We start from the raw sequence: 18726 nt of genomic DNA, 5'->3' as shown, positions 1-18726 counted from the left end.
CTCAATCCTCACTTAAGCATTTAATTCAGGTGTCTGTGGAATTCACATATGCAGACATGTGTGCTAATGTCCCCTTCAGCCAAGAGTGCAACATTACTTACTTTGCATTTGTCTCCCACTGAATATTGCATGCCAGCAGCAATGGAAAAGTCACGTTTCTGCTGATCTGGAAAGAGAATTGGAGTAAAATATCAGCCATGAGATACTTCTGCTTACTGCTATAATAATTCAAAACCAGCACAAGACAAAAAGTCCTTCTACTGCAGCAGCATTTTGAGAGAGAGGGAGTGAGGAGAAACATGTACTTTAACTCACCTCGCTGTGACTTCAACCAAACCTCGTATTCCACATTATGGTAAACTGCTGGGTTAAGCAAATGCAGGACCTTCCGTGGTAGTGAAGAGACAGCCGGTATACTGCCCCCATTTTTAGGGAGCTGCTACAGATTCAGGGAAAAAAAAAAAAAAAAAAAAAAAGAGGACATGACATCCCTAAACTTCCCAAAAATTAGATCAGTACAAATGAGGCAAGCTGCCAATATATTTTAAAATTCATTCAGTTAAGAGGCTGATTAATCCTCTGAAATGAGAGCAGCTTAAGACACTTATTTGGTTTGATAATTGTCTTTTGCATGCCATAACAAAACATATGTGACACTAAAATCATATAAGGGATGATTAACCCATTAGTGCCCAACGTTCCCATGTTAATTTGTTCCCATATGGCTTATTATGGGATTATGGGAACATTGGGCACTAATGGGTTAACAAAAGGGAAGAATAAAAACAGAGCTATATAAAAATGAAAGATAAGCATTTTCTCCACCTCCCAGTTCCAAGCATGCAACTGACAGGATACAGAAAGTCACACAATATTGATACATGCATAAAATATCAGGTTTTTAGGTTCACTTTAAATTTCTGGTATCAGGATTCCACTCTGAAGAAGCATGCGCCACAAAAAAAAGGGAACAAGATAACAGAAAGAGGAGAGGAAAGCTGTGCAAACTCCAAAGCAAAGCCTAGAGAGTAGTAGGACAATTAAATGATTTTTTTTTTAAAGGAATGCAAGGGACAAGCTGGGGTATAGTAAATAAACATATCTGCTAGGTGTTTCAGAACCTCTGTATCAAAGGTTGAAGGGGCAATCTAGGACTTTAAATCTGTATCTATACATGATTGGGAGTCAGTGCTGGTCCATCAAAAGAGGAAGGGGGTGATGTTAAACTCCTTTCTCACTTCTTGCAAATATCACAGTTGCATTCTGAACCACTGAAGTCTCTGATGCAGAGCTTAATCCCATTATATTATGCATTACAGTAGTCCAAATTTCTGCATCAGAGGTCCTTCAAGTAGCTTTGTGATAACATGATATCTTATACAAAGTATAGAAAAAAAAAAACAACCACTGCTGAAAATGGGCAAATACTAGTGCAGAATCTAGATGAACCATTAAGGTACAGGCTGAATATTTAAGAGGAAAATTAGTTCCAAAATAAGAGGTTGTTTAACAGGAGTTCCTGGCAAACCATATTGACTCCAATTTAGAAGACAATTAGAGTTTCAAAAGCTAAATCCCACAAACTATGCAATCTAAGAATGATTTACGGCAGTCTATTATTTAACAGGCTTTTCTTTTTTTAATGTTAATAGAGAGTTAATATATAGATCTGTTATGGTAGGGAAGATGTTGATTTATATTAAGGGCTCTGTTAGTAAGGTACACGCTAACGCTATGGGTGTCTCCAGTGTTAGCGCACGCTAAAAACGTTAGCGCGCCTACAGCGCGGCTTAGTAAACAGGGCCCTAAGTTTGATATGTTATAGACTGAATAGTATTTCTTTTGTTTTATATTTACTTTGATACTTACAATTAGTTTGTTTTCTGTAATTTCTTAATTAAAATTTGTCTATGAACTCTATATTATAAATTGGTGGTAAACCCCACAACACTACAATATTGCCCTATAAAACTTCCCTATTCAGACAAAAAGTATATATAAGTAAAACCTATATACACACGTTTTCGTTTCCAACATACCTTATGGCCAAATTGAGGTCTAAATCCATTCATATCAGCAGAGCCTGTATTTTTACTCCTGTTAAGAGAAACAGTTAAAGGGAATAAATCATATAAAACTCTTCAAAGTCCTTCAGAGGTTTCAGAATTCACCACTTTTATGCATTTTTTTATGAACTTACTACAAAATGAAGGCAGCCACCAAAACTCATTCTCAAGCCATGTCTCTAAAAAAAAACTTCACATCAAATATTTCATCCTGCTTTAGTAAGGTTTGAGGGTAAGAGATGGAAATTACCATACTACCAAAACCAGTTGAACTGCAAATCTACCAGCAAAGGCTTGAGTAAACACTGACTCCGGCTTTCAGTTGCTCTCTCCCCACCTAGGCTGAAGCAGATCAACCTCATTTCCTTTCATTAGCTACACCTGCAGCAGACAGGACCTACCCAGTGATCATGGCAACCAGCCCCTCCTTTCACAGTCACAGAGTGGTTCCAGGCCACTGGTATGGACACAAAAGGATCAGATTTTCAAGGAATTCCTAATGAATATGAATGATAATGATTTGCATACAACATAAGTAGTATGCATACCCTTCTCTGGTGCATATTCAATACAAATACCTTGAATAAGGGGTGGAAGTGAATATCAGATACCAACTCTTCAGTTTCTCCCTTTCACGAACTTTACTTTTTTTAAAGCAGGAGATTTAAAGCTCCTGCTTATCAATGGCTGAAGCAGATCATCCTCATTTCCTTTCATTAGCTACACCTGACAGTCACCATGGCAACCAGCCCCTCCTTTCCCAGTCACAGAGTGGTTACAGGCCACTAATATGGCCACAAAAGGACAGGGTTTCAAGCGAATTCCTAATGAAAATGAATGACAATGATTTGCATACGTAGTATGCATACTCTTCTCTCGTGCATATTCAATACAAATACCTAGAATAAGGGGTGGAAGTGAATATTTTATTTATTTGTTGCATTTGTCTCCCACATTTTCCCACCCATTTGCAGGCTCAATGTGGCTTACAATGTTCTGTCATGGCATTCGCCATCACCAACTCTTCAGTTTTCCCTTTCATGAACTTTACTTTTTTTTTTTTTTTTAAAGCAGGAGATTTAAAGCTCCTGCTTATCAATGGTTGTAAGTACACTGTGTCCCACAGTAAAGTCAAATTGTTTACCACCGACCAAGGGTATAAAAGGAGCAGGGGGGAGGGGAGGGGATGGGGGGGGGGGTAAAAGGGGATAATATCGACTCCACATCCTGGGACAGGGAGGTGAATAGATAAGCAGGGAAATATATTGGGGGGAACACATTTGGAGGGAATTGCACAAAGGGAAGAGTTTGAAACAAATAAGTGGAGATGATGTTTTGTTATATTGGTTAGTGGGGAAAAATTTTGCAGGTTAAAACAATATAATGGGGGGGAGGGGAGAGAATGCAATGTGAAGGACAGATAAAATATTGTACATGTAATGGTTTAATGGTATGTTGACATGTAGAAAATATTCAATAAACATTTCAAGTTTAAAAAAAAATTGTTTACCACCCCAGCTGCCAAGTTACACAGCTCCAGAGAGATTTCAGGCCAGTCTTGAGATCAATGTTAGAATTGGGGACTTCAAATCCCAAAGTAGTGAGGTATTTGAAATTCACAGCCAGGAATGGCTGAAAGGTCTCCCTCCTGAATCTGGTTAGTTTGGCAGCTCTGCACTCAAAGTAAGTGGGAACGGGATTTCATATATCGCTTTTCTGTGGTACAATCAAAGTGGTTTACAATTATTATATACAAGTATTTTCTTTGTCCCTAGCAGGTTCACAATTAAGTATTGTACCTGGGGCAATGGAGGGTTAAGTGTCTTGCCTAGAATCACAAGGAGCTGTAGTGGGAATCAAACCCAGTTCCCCAGGTTCTTAGCCCACTGCACTAACCACTAGGCTACTCCTGAGGAAACTGGGTTCGATTCCCACTGCAGCTCCCTGTGACTCTGGGCAAGTCATTTAATTCTCCATTGCCCTAGGTACAAAATAAATACCTATGTACAATAAGTAAACCACTTTGATTGTAACCACAGAAAGGAAATATATCAAGTACCATCCCCTTTCCCAAGGTAAGCCAAACACACTGCTCCAGGCTTAGTTATGACTCATTACATGCATTAAGTTCTGATCTTCCTAGGGATGTCAATGGAGAAATTAAGATACACAAATAAATGCATGCATGCACAGGAGCCAACTTTTCAAAATTATTGGGGGTGCTAAGCCCAATGTAAATAGCCCCTCCCCGGACACATACAAGGAATTTTCTCAATATTGGGGGTGCTCAAGCACCCACAGTCGGCTCCAATGCATGCATATATACAACGGATGAGCCTGTTCAATTCACTTTCATATGGCAGTGTATAGGTCTCAGTCAAAAGACTAAGATACCATATTTTCTGCGCAAACCTTTCAAACCCTGCACTTGGAGGTGAGCCACAAAACACCAACAAGCAGATTAAGTATGAGCATCATAGCACAGCGAAGTACATGCCTAAAAGGGATGCGGCAGAAAAACAGAAGAACAGTAACCCTTGTAAACACATAGATGAATCAACCACAACAACGGTGACAAAGGAAAGAGCAGCAGACCATGTCCAAACTAACACCTTAATTATAACATCCAGGACCTGTCTGCTGCCCTTTCCTTTGTCACCCTTGTAGCCTAAAAGGGGTGCTACATTACTAGACTCATAGCAATAAAGCTGAGAGGGATGGGCAATAATGAAGTAGTTTGTGGGAGTATTCTCAGCAGATATATGTCAAATCTGGCACTTTAGGGCAAACAACAAAAGGTCACATGATAGGGCAGAGGGCTAAAAAAGGCAAGTGCTGCCTGGTGTACGCCCCTGTACAAGTGAGGCCCACTTGGAGTATTATGTTTAGTTTTGGAAGCCATAGCTTGCTAAAGATGTAAGATGACTTGATGCGGTCCAGAGGAAGGCAACAAAAATGGTATGGGGCTTACACCAAAAGACGTAGGAGAAGAGACTAGAAGACCTGAATATGTATACCCCTAGAGGAGAGGAGGGACAGCAGAGATAGGATACAAATGTTTAAATACTAGAACAAATATTTTCTATAGAAGGGAGAATGGTAATCCTGGAGGACATGAATTGAGGCTGCAGGGTAGTAGGATGCCTGGAGTACCCTCCCCAAGACAGGTGGAGGAGAAAAAAAATGGTGGCGGAATTCAAAAAGGCGTGAGATGAACAAAGAGGATCTCTAATTAGAAAATGAAAGGTATAAAAAACAAAACTTAAAGGGTTGAAAATGTGTTTGCATGTCAAGTGGTGCTTAGGTGGCAACTCTGGCTGTAAAAACTAAGGCCAGTGCTGGGCTGGCTTGTACAGTCTATGTCCCGCATATAGCAATCCAGTTTAGGATGGGCTGGAGAAGGCTTCAACAGAGACTCCAGTAATTTGAACATGATGACAGTGCCGAGCAGACTTTTACGGTCTCTGTCTCGCAAATGACATAACAGATTCAGATAGCTGGAGTGGGCTTTGACCGCAACTCCAGTAATTGGAACATAATGACAGAGCCGGGTGGACTTCTACGGTCTATGTCCCAGAAACACCAAAGAAAGACCATGATTAAGTATATAATCTCACATTCACTGTTGATTTAACCTTGAATTGATAATGAATGTGACTGATGGCAGACTGGATGGACCGTTCAGGTCTTACCTGCCATCACTTACTATGTTAATCTTTGGAACTTGCCTGGCCACCCAGATTTTCAGGATCTCCACCATGAATCCATATGAGATACTGGAGACCCAGTATATTCACATTTCTCTCATGCACACCGATTCCAGAGATCCTAAAAACCCAACTGGTTATGGGGTTACCAGGACAGGTTTGGGAAGGTCTAATTTATCAAATCCTGTCTAACAGCTGTAACAGGTATGGGTTCGTCCCTTGGCTCCATTACATCTAGACTCCGGAAACTGCTGGTAGTTCTCTCTCTTCCCCTCAAAAATAAAATAAAATATTCAGCTGAAATGGAGCAAGAGCTCTTGCCATATCAGGGTCTTCTCACATCCCTCCCCACAATTAAGTCACAGCAAGAGCTGAGAAAGAGTCCACAGCAAATCTCAGGCTCATGTTGCTCTTCTCACCATTCCCTCCACCCCCCTCCCCCTTCTGAAACGAATCCTTTTTAGTGGGTGCATAGTAAGATGTATCATATTTTTTGCTCTTTCCCAAACAGGCAGAAAAGGTTATGGCAAAAGCCAGAAGGATGTTTGGGTGCAGAAGGAAAGGAATGGTACACAGGAAAAAGGGCCTCTATACAAATCTCTGCTGAGACATCATTTGGAGTATTGTGTAACATTCTGGAGGCCAAACCCTTGAAAGGATGTAAAAAGGACAGAGCTGGTCAAGAGGGCAGATACGAAAAGGATCAATGCTCTTCATTAAAAAGCATATAAGCTCTTTTGAGCAGGGACTGTCTCTTTGTGTCAGGTGTTCAGCGCTGCCTGCGTCTGGTAGCGCTACACAAATACTAGTAATAATAATAATAATATAGAGACAGACACAGATATCTAGATCTCAATACACAAGAATGGCAGAAGAGGTGAGATATACAACATTTAAATACCTCTGTGGTATAAATGCACAGGAGTTGGGCCTCTTTCATTTGAAAGGCAGATCTGGAATGAGGGGGGCATAGGATGAAGGTAAAAAGGGATAGACTCGGAAGTAATCTTAGGAAATATTTCTTTACAGAAAGGATGGTGGATGCATGGAATTGCCTCCCAGCAAAAAGGTGGCAGAGACAATGACTGTATCTGAATTCAAAAAAACGTTGGATAAATACAGAGAATTTCTAAAGGAGAGGAAGGGATGTAGAACTTTGTAGTTAGGTAGAGTGGATAGGCCATGTGGTCTTTATCTGCCATCATTTTATATGACCTATGTTTACATAATACCACACAATGAAGCAGATTGTTATGGGGCTCCTGCAAGGTGTCTATAATTTTTTTAGCTATAAAGTTCTACTTCAGGAATGCTGCACTATTTCCCACCACCCATCTTTCTTTACTATCAGCCACATGCAGGCATTTCTTGCTGGTCACAGGCTCTGATGGTGCCTCCCGTTGCTAGGGCAACTCAGCTACCTGGTATAACTTGTTACAAATGTAATTTGAGAAGAGGTATGACAAGGACACCAATTGCAAGCCTCCAGCACATATGAAAGACCCAGTTACAAGTCTCCAGCACATATGATTGGTCCAGGGTAGAGGAGAGGTGGATGTTCACCACAGCCTATAAAACCACACTGCAGACAAGAAACTCTGAAAACTAGGCATGCTTGAAAGAGTTTCAGATCTGTCCAATGGCCTATTTTTTCACGAAGGGGGTGCTCTCCCCACTTTGTAGAAACTAATTCTCTATAGCTAAGAATCTTTCTTTCATTCATTCTTTCTTTCTTTCTCTCTGTTCTGTGGCCTTTGTATGAGGAATAAACTTTTCTTCCTCCTTTTTTTTCTTTATTATAATTAGTCTGATTACTTACTTAGATTTGTAAGTTTGTTACAACTTGCGCAACTGATGTCTGATGCTGTGCTGGTGAGTAAGACATAAAAGACTTTTGGTTCTCTGATTCCTGTCCAATTTTTCTATAATATTTTGTAATATTTTGTAACATGTTTAGAGAATAGCAAACCAAATGCACAGCCTAGTACAAAGGGTTATATCACTGCTAAGGCAGGCATCCCCCTCAAAGATTCCCCAGGCCAAATCTATAATGTTATATCAATGTACATAGCACACATATAAAAAAAAAAAACAAAGTAATTCCTGAAAAAAGTTCTCATTTGAAAATAAAGCCACACCATTAATATTTCAGAATATGCATTGCCAAATTAATTTTATTTTCAAGTTTTATTTTATTATCCAGCAAAGCCAAATTTAAAAAAAAATCTAAACTAGACCCTAGTGGTTACCACTTGTGTGGACTCTCAACTCAGGGCATAGTTAAACTTCAGTTGTAGAATTGTGACAAATTGGGGCCTTTATGGCCATTGCTGCTGAACTCTACCATAGATTCCACCATCCTCTTGTTATGCAATAATGTGCAGTTTATTTTTGAGGACCAGAGCACTGCCCTATGTCTGTGTTACTACCTGTGCAGATGCCAACCCATCTGTACACATTACTATTTGCAATACTGGGAACCCTACTTAAGGGCACAAACCAGTCCACACACCATGCACAGAGAAGTTAGAAATAATTACATATGGAATGCTCTGCACATGTCCACACCGTGTGCCCCCTATACCTGCCCAGGCTGGCTCTTAGTGATTCACATGCTTTGTTTCATTTTCTTTGTAAATTCTACTGTGAAACCTAGTGCTAGTGACTGAAAAGCATAGCTTTATCAAGGTGCTATGTATGATGATACCTAATAATTGACTAGGTGGTCTCCTGTTACTTGCTAGTGGTGGTGAACCATGGCACTACCTATCCCTGTGATTGAAACATAAAATCCAGCCTTTCAAATGTGTTGACTATGACATTTAATGGTATGCAGTATCACAGCTTGGTTTAATATAGCTGCTTTCCAAACCAATAGGCACCACTCTATTTAAACTGCTCCACCCCTTTCCTTCCAGGTCAGAAACAGACACAAAATAAAACAGACAAACACATAGGGTTTGGAAAGAATTCCATGTGCAAAGCTCCATCTGCTTTCTCCAGTTGTTTGAATTTCATAGTTGATTTTGCTCCCATCCACCATTCAGTAAAAAAATATATTTCTCCTGCTGCTTCTAAATTAATCTGCTACCTTCATGACTCTTTGCTCAGAAACTTTCTTTTCACTGAAAAATGCTCTCTTCTTGTACATTATTTGTATGACTGTGGTATAGGATTCCCTACAACATACTTCTCTTTTTTTTGTTTCACGGGCACATATCATACAACTTATAGAACAGACCACGAATCACGTCAGCATTTCTTCTCTGGATTGCCTGAGATTCCTCTAGCATTATGGTCTCTATATTTGAACTCAAATAATAAAAACCTATAAGCATAACGTACAGCAATGCCACAACATCTTGAAACTGTGTTGAACAGTACTTTTTAACCCTTAATGCAGACTCTCTTTGTCTATTTCCTTACTACTGCTATTCTTATATAGCGAAGATAATACTTGTAGCTGGCCTCATATTCTCAAAATTGGGTGATGCAGTGCCACATTGCCCTGTCCGGAGCTTATAACAAGCTTTACAGAGCTTTGTGGAGTGCCGAGACACGCTCCACCACGCATGTGTGCGTGCCAACCCACCCACCGCAAAGGCATGGCTATCGCAGATAATACGATAGCATAAAAAAACAGAAGAGAACTCCTAGGGGAGATGGAAGGGTTTGAAAGAATATAAGGCTTGCTGTTCTAGGAGAATACCTGCTACAGATAAATATCTTCTCTTTCTCCGAGGATAAGCAGGCCATTAATTATTAGATTTACCTCCTTTTTGAAGGAATTCACTCAAGGCGGTGTACAGTAAGAACAGATCAAACATGAGCAATAGGCAATTACTGCAATTTCTGCCTCGCCTCACCCCATGCTTGGAATAAACTCCCTGAGCCCATACGCCAGGCCCCCACCTGCCCATCTTCAAATCCTTGCTCAAAGCCCACCTCTTCAATGTCGCCTTCGGCACCTAACCACTACACCTCTATTCAGGAAATCTTGACTGCCCAACTTGACATTTTAGGTCCTTTAGATTGTAAACTCCTTCGAGCAGGGACTGTCCTTCTTTGTTAAACTGTACAGCGCTGCGTAACCCTAGTAGCGCTCTAGAAATGTTAAGCAGTAGTAAGTAGTAGCAGTAGTAAAATATTCAAATAACAATACAAAGTATTCTCTCAATTGGGGTATCCCTAGCATCCAGGCTCACCAAAAACAACAAACACTGGTCAACTGGGTTTCGCAACTGTGAGGACATAACTCAGATTAACCTGAAACTATATACAAACTGAGTGAGAGTGCAGAATGGAACAGAATAAAACAGGCCTAGGGAGGTGAAGTTGTATTCTGAACTCCAAACAGATTCTACAACACTGTCTGCTTGAATCAACTGTTGCATCGGGTATCCCGCTAAAGGCAGTAAAGAGATGTAAATGTGTGGACTGAAGACAACATTGCAGCCTTGCAAATTTATTCAATGGAGGCTGAGCGAAAGTGGGCTACTGACGCAGCCATGGCTCTAACATTGTGAGCCTTGACATGACCCTCCAGGGTCAACACAGCCTGGTCATAAGTGAAAGAAATCCAATCTGCCAGCCAATTAAAGATTCTGTGTTTCCCCGATGGTGACCCCCATCCTGTTGGGATCAAAAGAAACAAAAGATTGGGTGGGCTGTCTGTAGAGCCTTGTCTGCACCACATGATAGGCCATTGCTCGCTTGCAGTCCAAGGTGCTCTCGCCAGGATGGGCTACTGGCAAGATAATTGACTGGTTCAGATGGAACTCCGACACGACATTAGGTAGGGTGCATGCGGAGGACTACTCTGTTGTGATGAAACTTAATATAAGGTGCATCCACTACTAGAGCCTGAAGCTCACTGATTATAAGCTGAACTAACAGCTACCAAGAAAATGACATTCCAGATCGAGTACTTCAGATGGCAGGAAGTCAATGGCTCAAAAGGAGCTCTCAGCAGCTGGGTGAGAATGACACTGAGGTCACATGATCACAGGCAGAAGTTTGACAGGGGGCTCTGACAAAGTAAATCTCTCATGAAGTGAACTAGAGGCTGTTCAAAGATGGCATTACCCTCTACATGTTGATGATAAGCACTAATTGCACCAAGGAGAACCTTTACAGAGTTGGTTTTGAGACCAGACTCGGATAGGTGTAAAAGGTATTCAGGTATTCAAGCAGGGGCTGTGTAGAGCAGGACACAGGATATAGAACATTACCTTCACACCAGATGGCAAACCTCCTCCATTTGAAAAAAATAAGGCTTCAATGTGGAATCTTTCCTGGAACCCAACAAGAAAGGGAGACACCCTCCAACAGACCTAAGGAAGCAATTTCTAGATTCTCAACAGAAAGCTGGGATGCAGAAGAGATCCCTCATTCTGTGTGATGAGGGTCGGAAAACAGTCCAATCTCCACGGTTCTTCGAAGGATAACTCCAGATGAAGAGGGAACCAGATCTGCCGTGGCCAGTAAGGTGCGATCAAGATCATGGTCCCGTGGTCTTCACTGAGTTTCAACAAAGTCTTCCCCACAAGAGGTATGGGAAGATACACATACAGAAGACCTGTCCACCAATGCAGGAGGAAGGCATCCGACACTAGTCTGTCGTGAGCCTGAAGTCTGGAACAGTACTGAGGGACTGAGTGCCCCACGCTCAGAAGATCTTGCAGGCAACGCCCATGCTGAAAGACCACTCATGCGGTTGCATGGGTAATTTTCAATTACACCAATATTGACTAGGTAAATGTAACATCAGGGCATGCTAGGGAGGTAAAATTCCTTGACGAAATCAAGGACTGTTTTATGGAGCAGCTGATACAGGAGCCGACGAGAGAAGGAACAATTCTAGACCTAGTCCTTAGTGGAGCGCATGATCTGGTGCGGGAGATAATGGTGCAGGGGCTGCTTGATAACAGTGATCATAATATGATCAGATTTGATATTAGCTTTGGAGTAAGTATATGCAGGAAATCCAATATGTTAGCATTTAACTTTAAAAAAAGGAGACTATGATAAAATGAGTAGAATGGGGGGGGGGGGGGGAAACCAAGAGGAGTGGCTGCGAGGGTCACAAATTTACATCAGGCGTGGATGCTGTTCAAAAATACCATCCTGGAAGACCAGGCCAAATATATTCCGCATATTAAAAAAGGAGGAAGGAAGATCAAACGACAGCCGGCATGGTTAAAAGTGAGGTGAAGGAAGCTATTAGAGCTAAAAGAAAATCCTTCAGAAAATGGAAGAAGGAACCGAATGAAAATAATAAGAAACAGCATAAGGAATGTCAAGTCAAATGCAAATCGCTGATAAGGAAGGCAAAGAGGGACATTGGAAAAAAAAAAAGATTCGTTAGAGGCAAAAACACATAGAAATTTTTTTTTAGGTATATTAAAAGCAGGAAGCCGGCAAAAGAATCGGTTGGACCACTGGCTGACCGAGGGGTAAAAGGGGCAATCAGGGAACAGTGGACCCCCTGGAGTTTGGAGATCCTGGTAAGTGTGTTTCATTCAGCTTTTTTTTTTTTTTCAGGCTCTCATCCTCCCATTTTTTAGTTTTCTTTTTTATCAGGCTCTCGTCCTCTCTTTTTTAGTTTTCTAAGTTGATTTTACTGCTTTTCAACTGCTATTTATTTACTTCTACATTATCCACAATACTGCCTTTCCAATGCTATGCATCATAATGGTACGTAATGAGCTCTACTTTGGTTCTTACACAGTTTATATGTAGTATGTCACTTAGCATGTTTTAATAGATTTTTACATGTCAAACTCCCTTTTATTTGTAACTTATTTGTTGCTTATTTGAGATGGTTAACAAGTATTTTTGAGGTCCATCTTTTTATTAAATATGTTTAATAAAAAAGAACAAAAAATACAACTCTCAACATGAAAAACCAGCATCAGGGTGAAGCATACATGGGGCTCCCACGTACTTGCATAACATAAAAAATGTAGGTGTCCACGATCATGCCAGGTCTACGGCTGCTGTAAATGCATTCATATAAATGTACGGCTTACAGGGTTAAGCTAGTATCTGGAATCTTTCTCCATATTTCCTCTGGGTGCCTAAATGGAGACAGCCAACTATAGAATTGCCCCTCATCACTAGTGGGTGAGCACAATACATGTTACCATACAGTTAATTTACATGCTAACTGCATACAATGTTATGGACTGCTCGTTCCAGTTAAGCATATGGTACTTTACTATACTGCATATTATCACTTATACAACTTGCATTGCTGCACTTACCACTTCCCAAGCAAGAAACAGTGAATGCATCTGTGCTGTCCATGTATTTAATGCATGATAAAGAACTTTTCAGTGTGTTCTGTATAGGATCATACAGGAAATGGTTCTAACAGTGAGCACACAGGCTTTGAACTTACCTCGTATTAATTTTTTGCATGTAAAGGACAATTCTATAATCTAGGTGCCTGTATTTATGTGTCTCTTGTATGTATCGGTGTCTAAACGATTTTCACTTATGCTCATAAACTCCCTAAGTCTATAAACTTGGCACACATAATTCAGTGCTAACCCCTGAATCTATATATGGCGCTTTGAGTTGTGCCACAAATTTGGATACAGATGCAATTGTCCTTTAGATTGTAGCTCTTTGAGGCAGGGCCTGTCCTTTTATGTTAAATTGTACAGCGCTGCGTAACCTTAGTAGCGCTCTTAGAAATGTTAAGTAGTAGTATAGTAGTAGTAGTATGTGAGAGACATAAGCATCCAACTTGGCCCAGTAATTCCAAGACAAGGAATATTTATCCATGGTGACACTTTCGTACTTACAGTACAATGTCCACCACTGAAACATTGTAAGGGGTGGAATTATCTTTTCAACTGGTAACAATAAGTCAATCGCCACCAGTATTAAGAAATACAAAAGTCTTGCATCTTCAATTGAAGAGACCAGTTCAGACCTAGAAACTTTCAAATCATAATTTTCTAAGTAAAGAGCCCCTGAAGATTAAAAATAGAAATATACGAGTCCATATTGAGTCCCAGTACTCCCGTAAGATCACAATCATAAAGCAGGTGGGATAGGATGCCCACTTGTACAACTGGCAGCTATTCCCTGCATCCACCTGACATTTAGCTTGTTTGACTGGGTTCCAATAACTCTTGCAAAATCAAAAAGTACTGTTTGCAGAAGGGACGCTGCGTTAAATGTACAGAAAATGGCTTCCTGTCCATTTAAAATACTCTTTCCTGTACAACCCAATTCCCTTTCCCATAAAGGCTTGCAACCCAACCAGGGGGCTTCCCTTTATAAAAACACAAGTACTGTAGAAAACTAACCCAGCATGTGGCCAAAGGGAGACATTATATAAAGCAGATCGATATAAGCCAGGTTTCTCCAAGCTCCTTGCAAACTCAACCCACTGTACTGCAAGCATGTCCCAATTGGGCCCACGAAAGAACTGGGTGGCGAGGTAAGCCATATCTCTCTTGCAATCAGCACAAGGGAGTTATCCCATAGCTGTCATGACATAAGTGACCAAATCCAACTTCTCTGTCACATTTCCATATATAATACACTTCTTAATAATCATGAGGTGGGGATGGTGTGGTACCAAATTAACAGGAGAAGGAAGACTTGATCTTCAGAGTCAAAGAGAGACCATTCTCTAAAAGCTGAGAATACCGCAAGTATCATACTGAATTCAATTGTAGAGCAGGATATATAAATCCAAGGTATAACCAAGTGAAAAGAAGGCAAGCACCTGTTCCTTCCACACGAAGCCAAAGTGGTTTAGTATATCAACATTCCAAAGACATTGCTCACCCTGCTGCAAAATAAAAGCCACATGATACTGCTTTCACATCTGGGAAATTAAACCCTACCCATAAAAGTTTGGAGCTTCAAAGTTTTAAGTGCTATTCAGGCAAGTTTCCTTTATCCTTACTAAACAAGTGGAAACAAGAGTCAGAAAGGAACATATACATGTTCAGAAGCATGAGCTCAGATTTTTGCCAATTACATCACGTACCCAGAATGTACACTAAACCACTGAATAAGCTGCATTAAGACAGGGTCAGATAGCAATAGATCATCAGCATATGCAACATATTTGCATTCCACAGCAAAACAGGAGACTCCCTTAATATCTGAGGAAGCCTTAATTGCGTGCAATAATGGCTCCAATGTTAAATTAGAAAGCAGAGGAGACAGGAGGCAGCCCTGCCTCATCCCATGAAATAGCTGAAAATGAGGAAATCTTGCCTCACCAATCTATTACATTTCTTTGAAGGGGTGAACAATGTGGATAAAGGTGAGCCGATCAATACTGTGTGTCTGGATTTTCAAAAGGCGTTTGACAAAGTACCTCATGAAACACTCCAGAGGAAATTGAAAAGTCATGGAATAGGAGGTAGTATCCTATTGTGGATTAAAAACTGGTTAAAGATAGAAAACAGAAAGTAAGGTTAATGGTCAGTATTCCTCAATGGAGAAGGTAGATAGTGGGGTTCCCCAGGGGGTCTGTGCTGGTACCGCTGCCCTTAACATATTTATAAATGATCTAGAGATGGGAGTAACTAGTGAGGTAATTAAATTTGCTGATGACACAAAGTTATTCAAAGTTGTTAAATTGCAAGAGGATTCTGAAAAATTACAAGAGGACCTTATCAGACTGGGAGACTGGGTAGCCAAATGGCAGATGAGCAAGTGTAAAGTGATGCATGTGGGAAAGAGGAACCTGAATTATAGTTATGTAATGCAAGGCTCTACATTATGAGTCACTGACTGGGGGAAGGGATCTAGGTGTCATCATTGATGATAAGTTGAAACCCTCTGCTCAGTGGCGGCGGCCACCCTAAGAAAGCAAATAGAACGTTAGACATTATTAGGAAAGGAAAACAAACATAAGGACGTTATATGTCTTTGTATCGCTCCATGGTGCGAATGCACCTCCAAAGATTGTGTTCAATTCTGTTCACCGCATCGCAAAAAAGATATGGTGGAATTAAAGAAAAGGGCGACTTCCCTATGAGGAAAGGCTAAGGCGGCTGGGGCTCTTCAGCTAGGAGAAAAGATGGCTGAGGGGAGATATGATAGAGGTCTATAAAATAATGAGTGGAGTGGAACGGGTAGATGTGAATCACTTGTTTACTCTTTCCAAAAATATTAGGACTAGCAATGAAGATACAAAGTAGTAATTTAAAACACAATCAGAGAAAATATTTCTTCACTCAACATATAATTTAAACTCTGGAATTCGTTGCCAGAGAATGTGGTAAAAGCCGTTAGCTTAGTGGGGTTTAAAAAAAAGTTTTGATAGCTTCCTAAAGGGCAAAGTCCATAAGCCATTATTTAAAATGGATTTCAGAAAATCCACTGCTTATTTCTAGGATAAGCAGCTGTTTTGGGATCTTGCCAGGTACCTGTGACCTGGATTGGTCACTGTTGGAAACAGGATACTGGGCCTAATGGACCTTTGGTCTGTCCCAGTATGGGCAACATTCATGTACTTATGAGGACAGCTTCCTATTTACCACAAAACTGGGCCACAGGTTTACTGTACAATATTTGAACACGGCACAAAAAAAGAGGCCTCATGCCAAATTACACAGCCCCATGAAGCGGTTAATGGCCAGTCTACATTGTCAAAGGCTTTTGCAACATCAAACGACAATACCACCTACAGGGTGTTGATGGCTGGTTATCACTTGTAAAATGCAAACAGAATAGTCTGGTATGATTCAGATGAATCTTGCCAAGAAGAAACCCAGTCGTTCCAGCTCAATAAGATCGCCAATAACTTAAGAAGTATGTTTGTCAAAATCTTAGTAGATGATGATGACGGCAAGATAAAGACCTGTACGGTCCATTCCCGGTCTGCCTAAGTAGATAAACTCTTACATAAAGATATGAGGCGATACAACATATGTATAACCAATCTTGATTTGTACATGCTATTTTCAGGGCATAGACCTTAGAGGTTGCCCAGCACTGTTTCTTGTTCTAAAATTCTGGAAGTTGTCATCAAAGTCCTTGAAAGCTCCAGTCCAGCCCATCCATATCTATTCATCCACGATCAGGGAAACAGACCCATAGAAGTTGCCACCTAGTTGCCACTTAAGCTTCTTTGCAATATTGTTTTGCCCCTGAAGCAGCCCATTCAGGGCAAAACACAGCCGTGTCAAGCACGTTTTTAATTTTGCAACTAAAAAATATTTATCTTGTACTGAGTCCGCTTCCAGTTTCTTTAAACATATGAAGGGCAATTCTATAAACTAGTCATTCAACATTTATGTACATATTTAAAATAATAGCATACACACAGCATATGTGCACATATACACATAACTGCCAATGTACTGCCTAAGCACTATTTTGCAAATATCCACTTATGCAGCTTTAATTTGAAAAGGGGGCAAACACAGGAGTACAGCATGGGAGGGACACAGGCGGGGCTCCCACTTACATACCTAACTTACAGAATACTGTATGTTATGTGTATCCCTGCTGCATTTAAGTTCGATGCTACCAGATATGCTAGTACTCTATAATGAAACCTACACACCTAGGTTCTGCTATAGATATAAGCTTCTGCCAAGTGGGCCTCGGGATACCTAAATGGAGCCGCGCATTTATAGAATTGCCCCCTTTGTGAATACTCATAGAGCTGACAATAAGCCAAACAGTAGGACAGGTTACTGGTCGTGGTGGCTCATATTTACAAATTCTGAGCACTCCTTAGATCTAGGACCACAAAGCCTCTCATCTCTGCTCTTCACAGCCACAAAGCTCCCCTATGTCATCCAAGGACAAAGATTACAATTAGAGGTTTCCCTGATCATGCCCTAAGCATTACAAGTACAAATCAACACTGAATTTGGATTTTGCTGCAGAGCCCTCATTTTTTTTAACCACTGGAGGCTTTCTTCTGGACCACATCACAAAAAATACCTGCACTGAACTCCAGAAGCTCCATTTTAAATCAATAAATGAGCCAGTCGACTAACACAAAAAGGAGTGATTGCAGGGAATGCAGAAAAGAAAACTTAGAAAACCTGCCAAAAAACCCTAAGAGCTCTAAAACTAGACGGAGGTCCAACGAACAACAAAATAAATACACATGTAAAAAGCATGAAGGGGAAGGAAGGAAGGACATCTTTCCGACCTCAGCGAAAATAATAGAACTGAAGGGGGACCTGTATGATGACAACTCACATGCATGGTGAGTTGTCACAAAGCTTCTAGAAACTAGATTCATGTTCAAAGCTTCTTCCCAGAAACAGGCTCCACCGGATGACAGCACCATTTGTGAGTGCTTACAATTTATTTTATTTATTTATTGCATTTGTACCCCACATTATCCCACTTTTTGCAGGCTCAATGTGGCTTACAGAGTGTTATAATGATATAGTCATTACATGATCTTAAATACAGTCGATAATAAGCTGAAGGTAGATGAGGATTTAGATGGAAAGGTGTTAGGTAAGGTCGATGTGAGAAGTGTTTTTTGAGGCACTTGGGGTGGTATAAGGAGTGATTGTTTCGTTAAGGATGTCTTTTGTAGGCCTTGTTGAAGAGATGTGTCTTCAAAGATTTGCGAAAGCTGGTTAAGTTGTCCATGGTTTTAGGGCAAGGGTAGTGCGTTCCCTATCTGTGTGCTCTTGTACGCAAAGATAGCTGTGTATGCCTGTTTGTATTTAATCCTTTACAGCTGGGGAAGTTCCAAATGGAGGAATTTGTGGGCTGATCTTTTGGCGTTTCTGGGCGGTAGGTCCACTAAGTTTAACATGTAGAGTGGGGCATCCACATGACTGATTTTTGTGTATGGTTGTGCAGATCTTGAACTCAATTCGTTCCTGAGTGGGTGCCAGTGCAGTTTCTCTCTTAGGGGCTTCGCACCTTTCATATTTAGTTTTTTTTTCCAAAAATGAGGGTGTTCTGGGCTGTTTGGAGTTTTTTAATGGTCTGTT

General features: G+C 40.7%; 1 protein-coding gene across 1 annotated transcript in view; it reads right to left on the bottom strand.

The window, feature by feature from the left end:
* Positions 1–18726, bottom strand: part of OTUD4 (OTU deubiquitinase 4) — a 246343-nt gene that overhangs the window by 141319 nt on the left and 86298 nt on the right. The window contains 3 exon segments of the mRNA XM_030191676.1: positions 98–166; positions 316–439; positions 2040–2097. Of these exon segments, the coding sequence (XP_030047536.1) occupies positions 98–166; positions 316–439; positions 2040–2097 (251 nt within the window).

This window comes from Microcaecilia unicolor, chromosome 2 (assembly GCF_901765095.1).
Source record: "Microcaecilia unicolor chromosome 2, aMicUni1.1, whole genome shotgun sequence".
Classification (NCBI taxonomy): domain Eukaryota; kingdom Metazoa; phylum Chordata; class Amphibia; order Gymnophiona; family Siphonopidae; genus Microcaecilia; species Microcaecilia unicolor.
The sequence above is the reverse complement of the archived record's forward strand: the minus strand, read 5'-3'. Positions and strand labels throughout refer to the sequence as shown.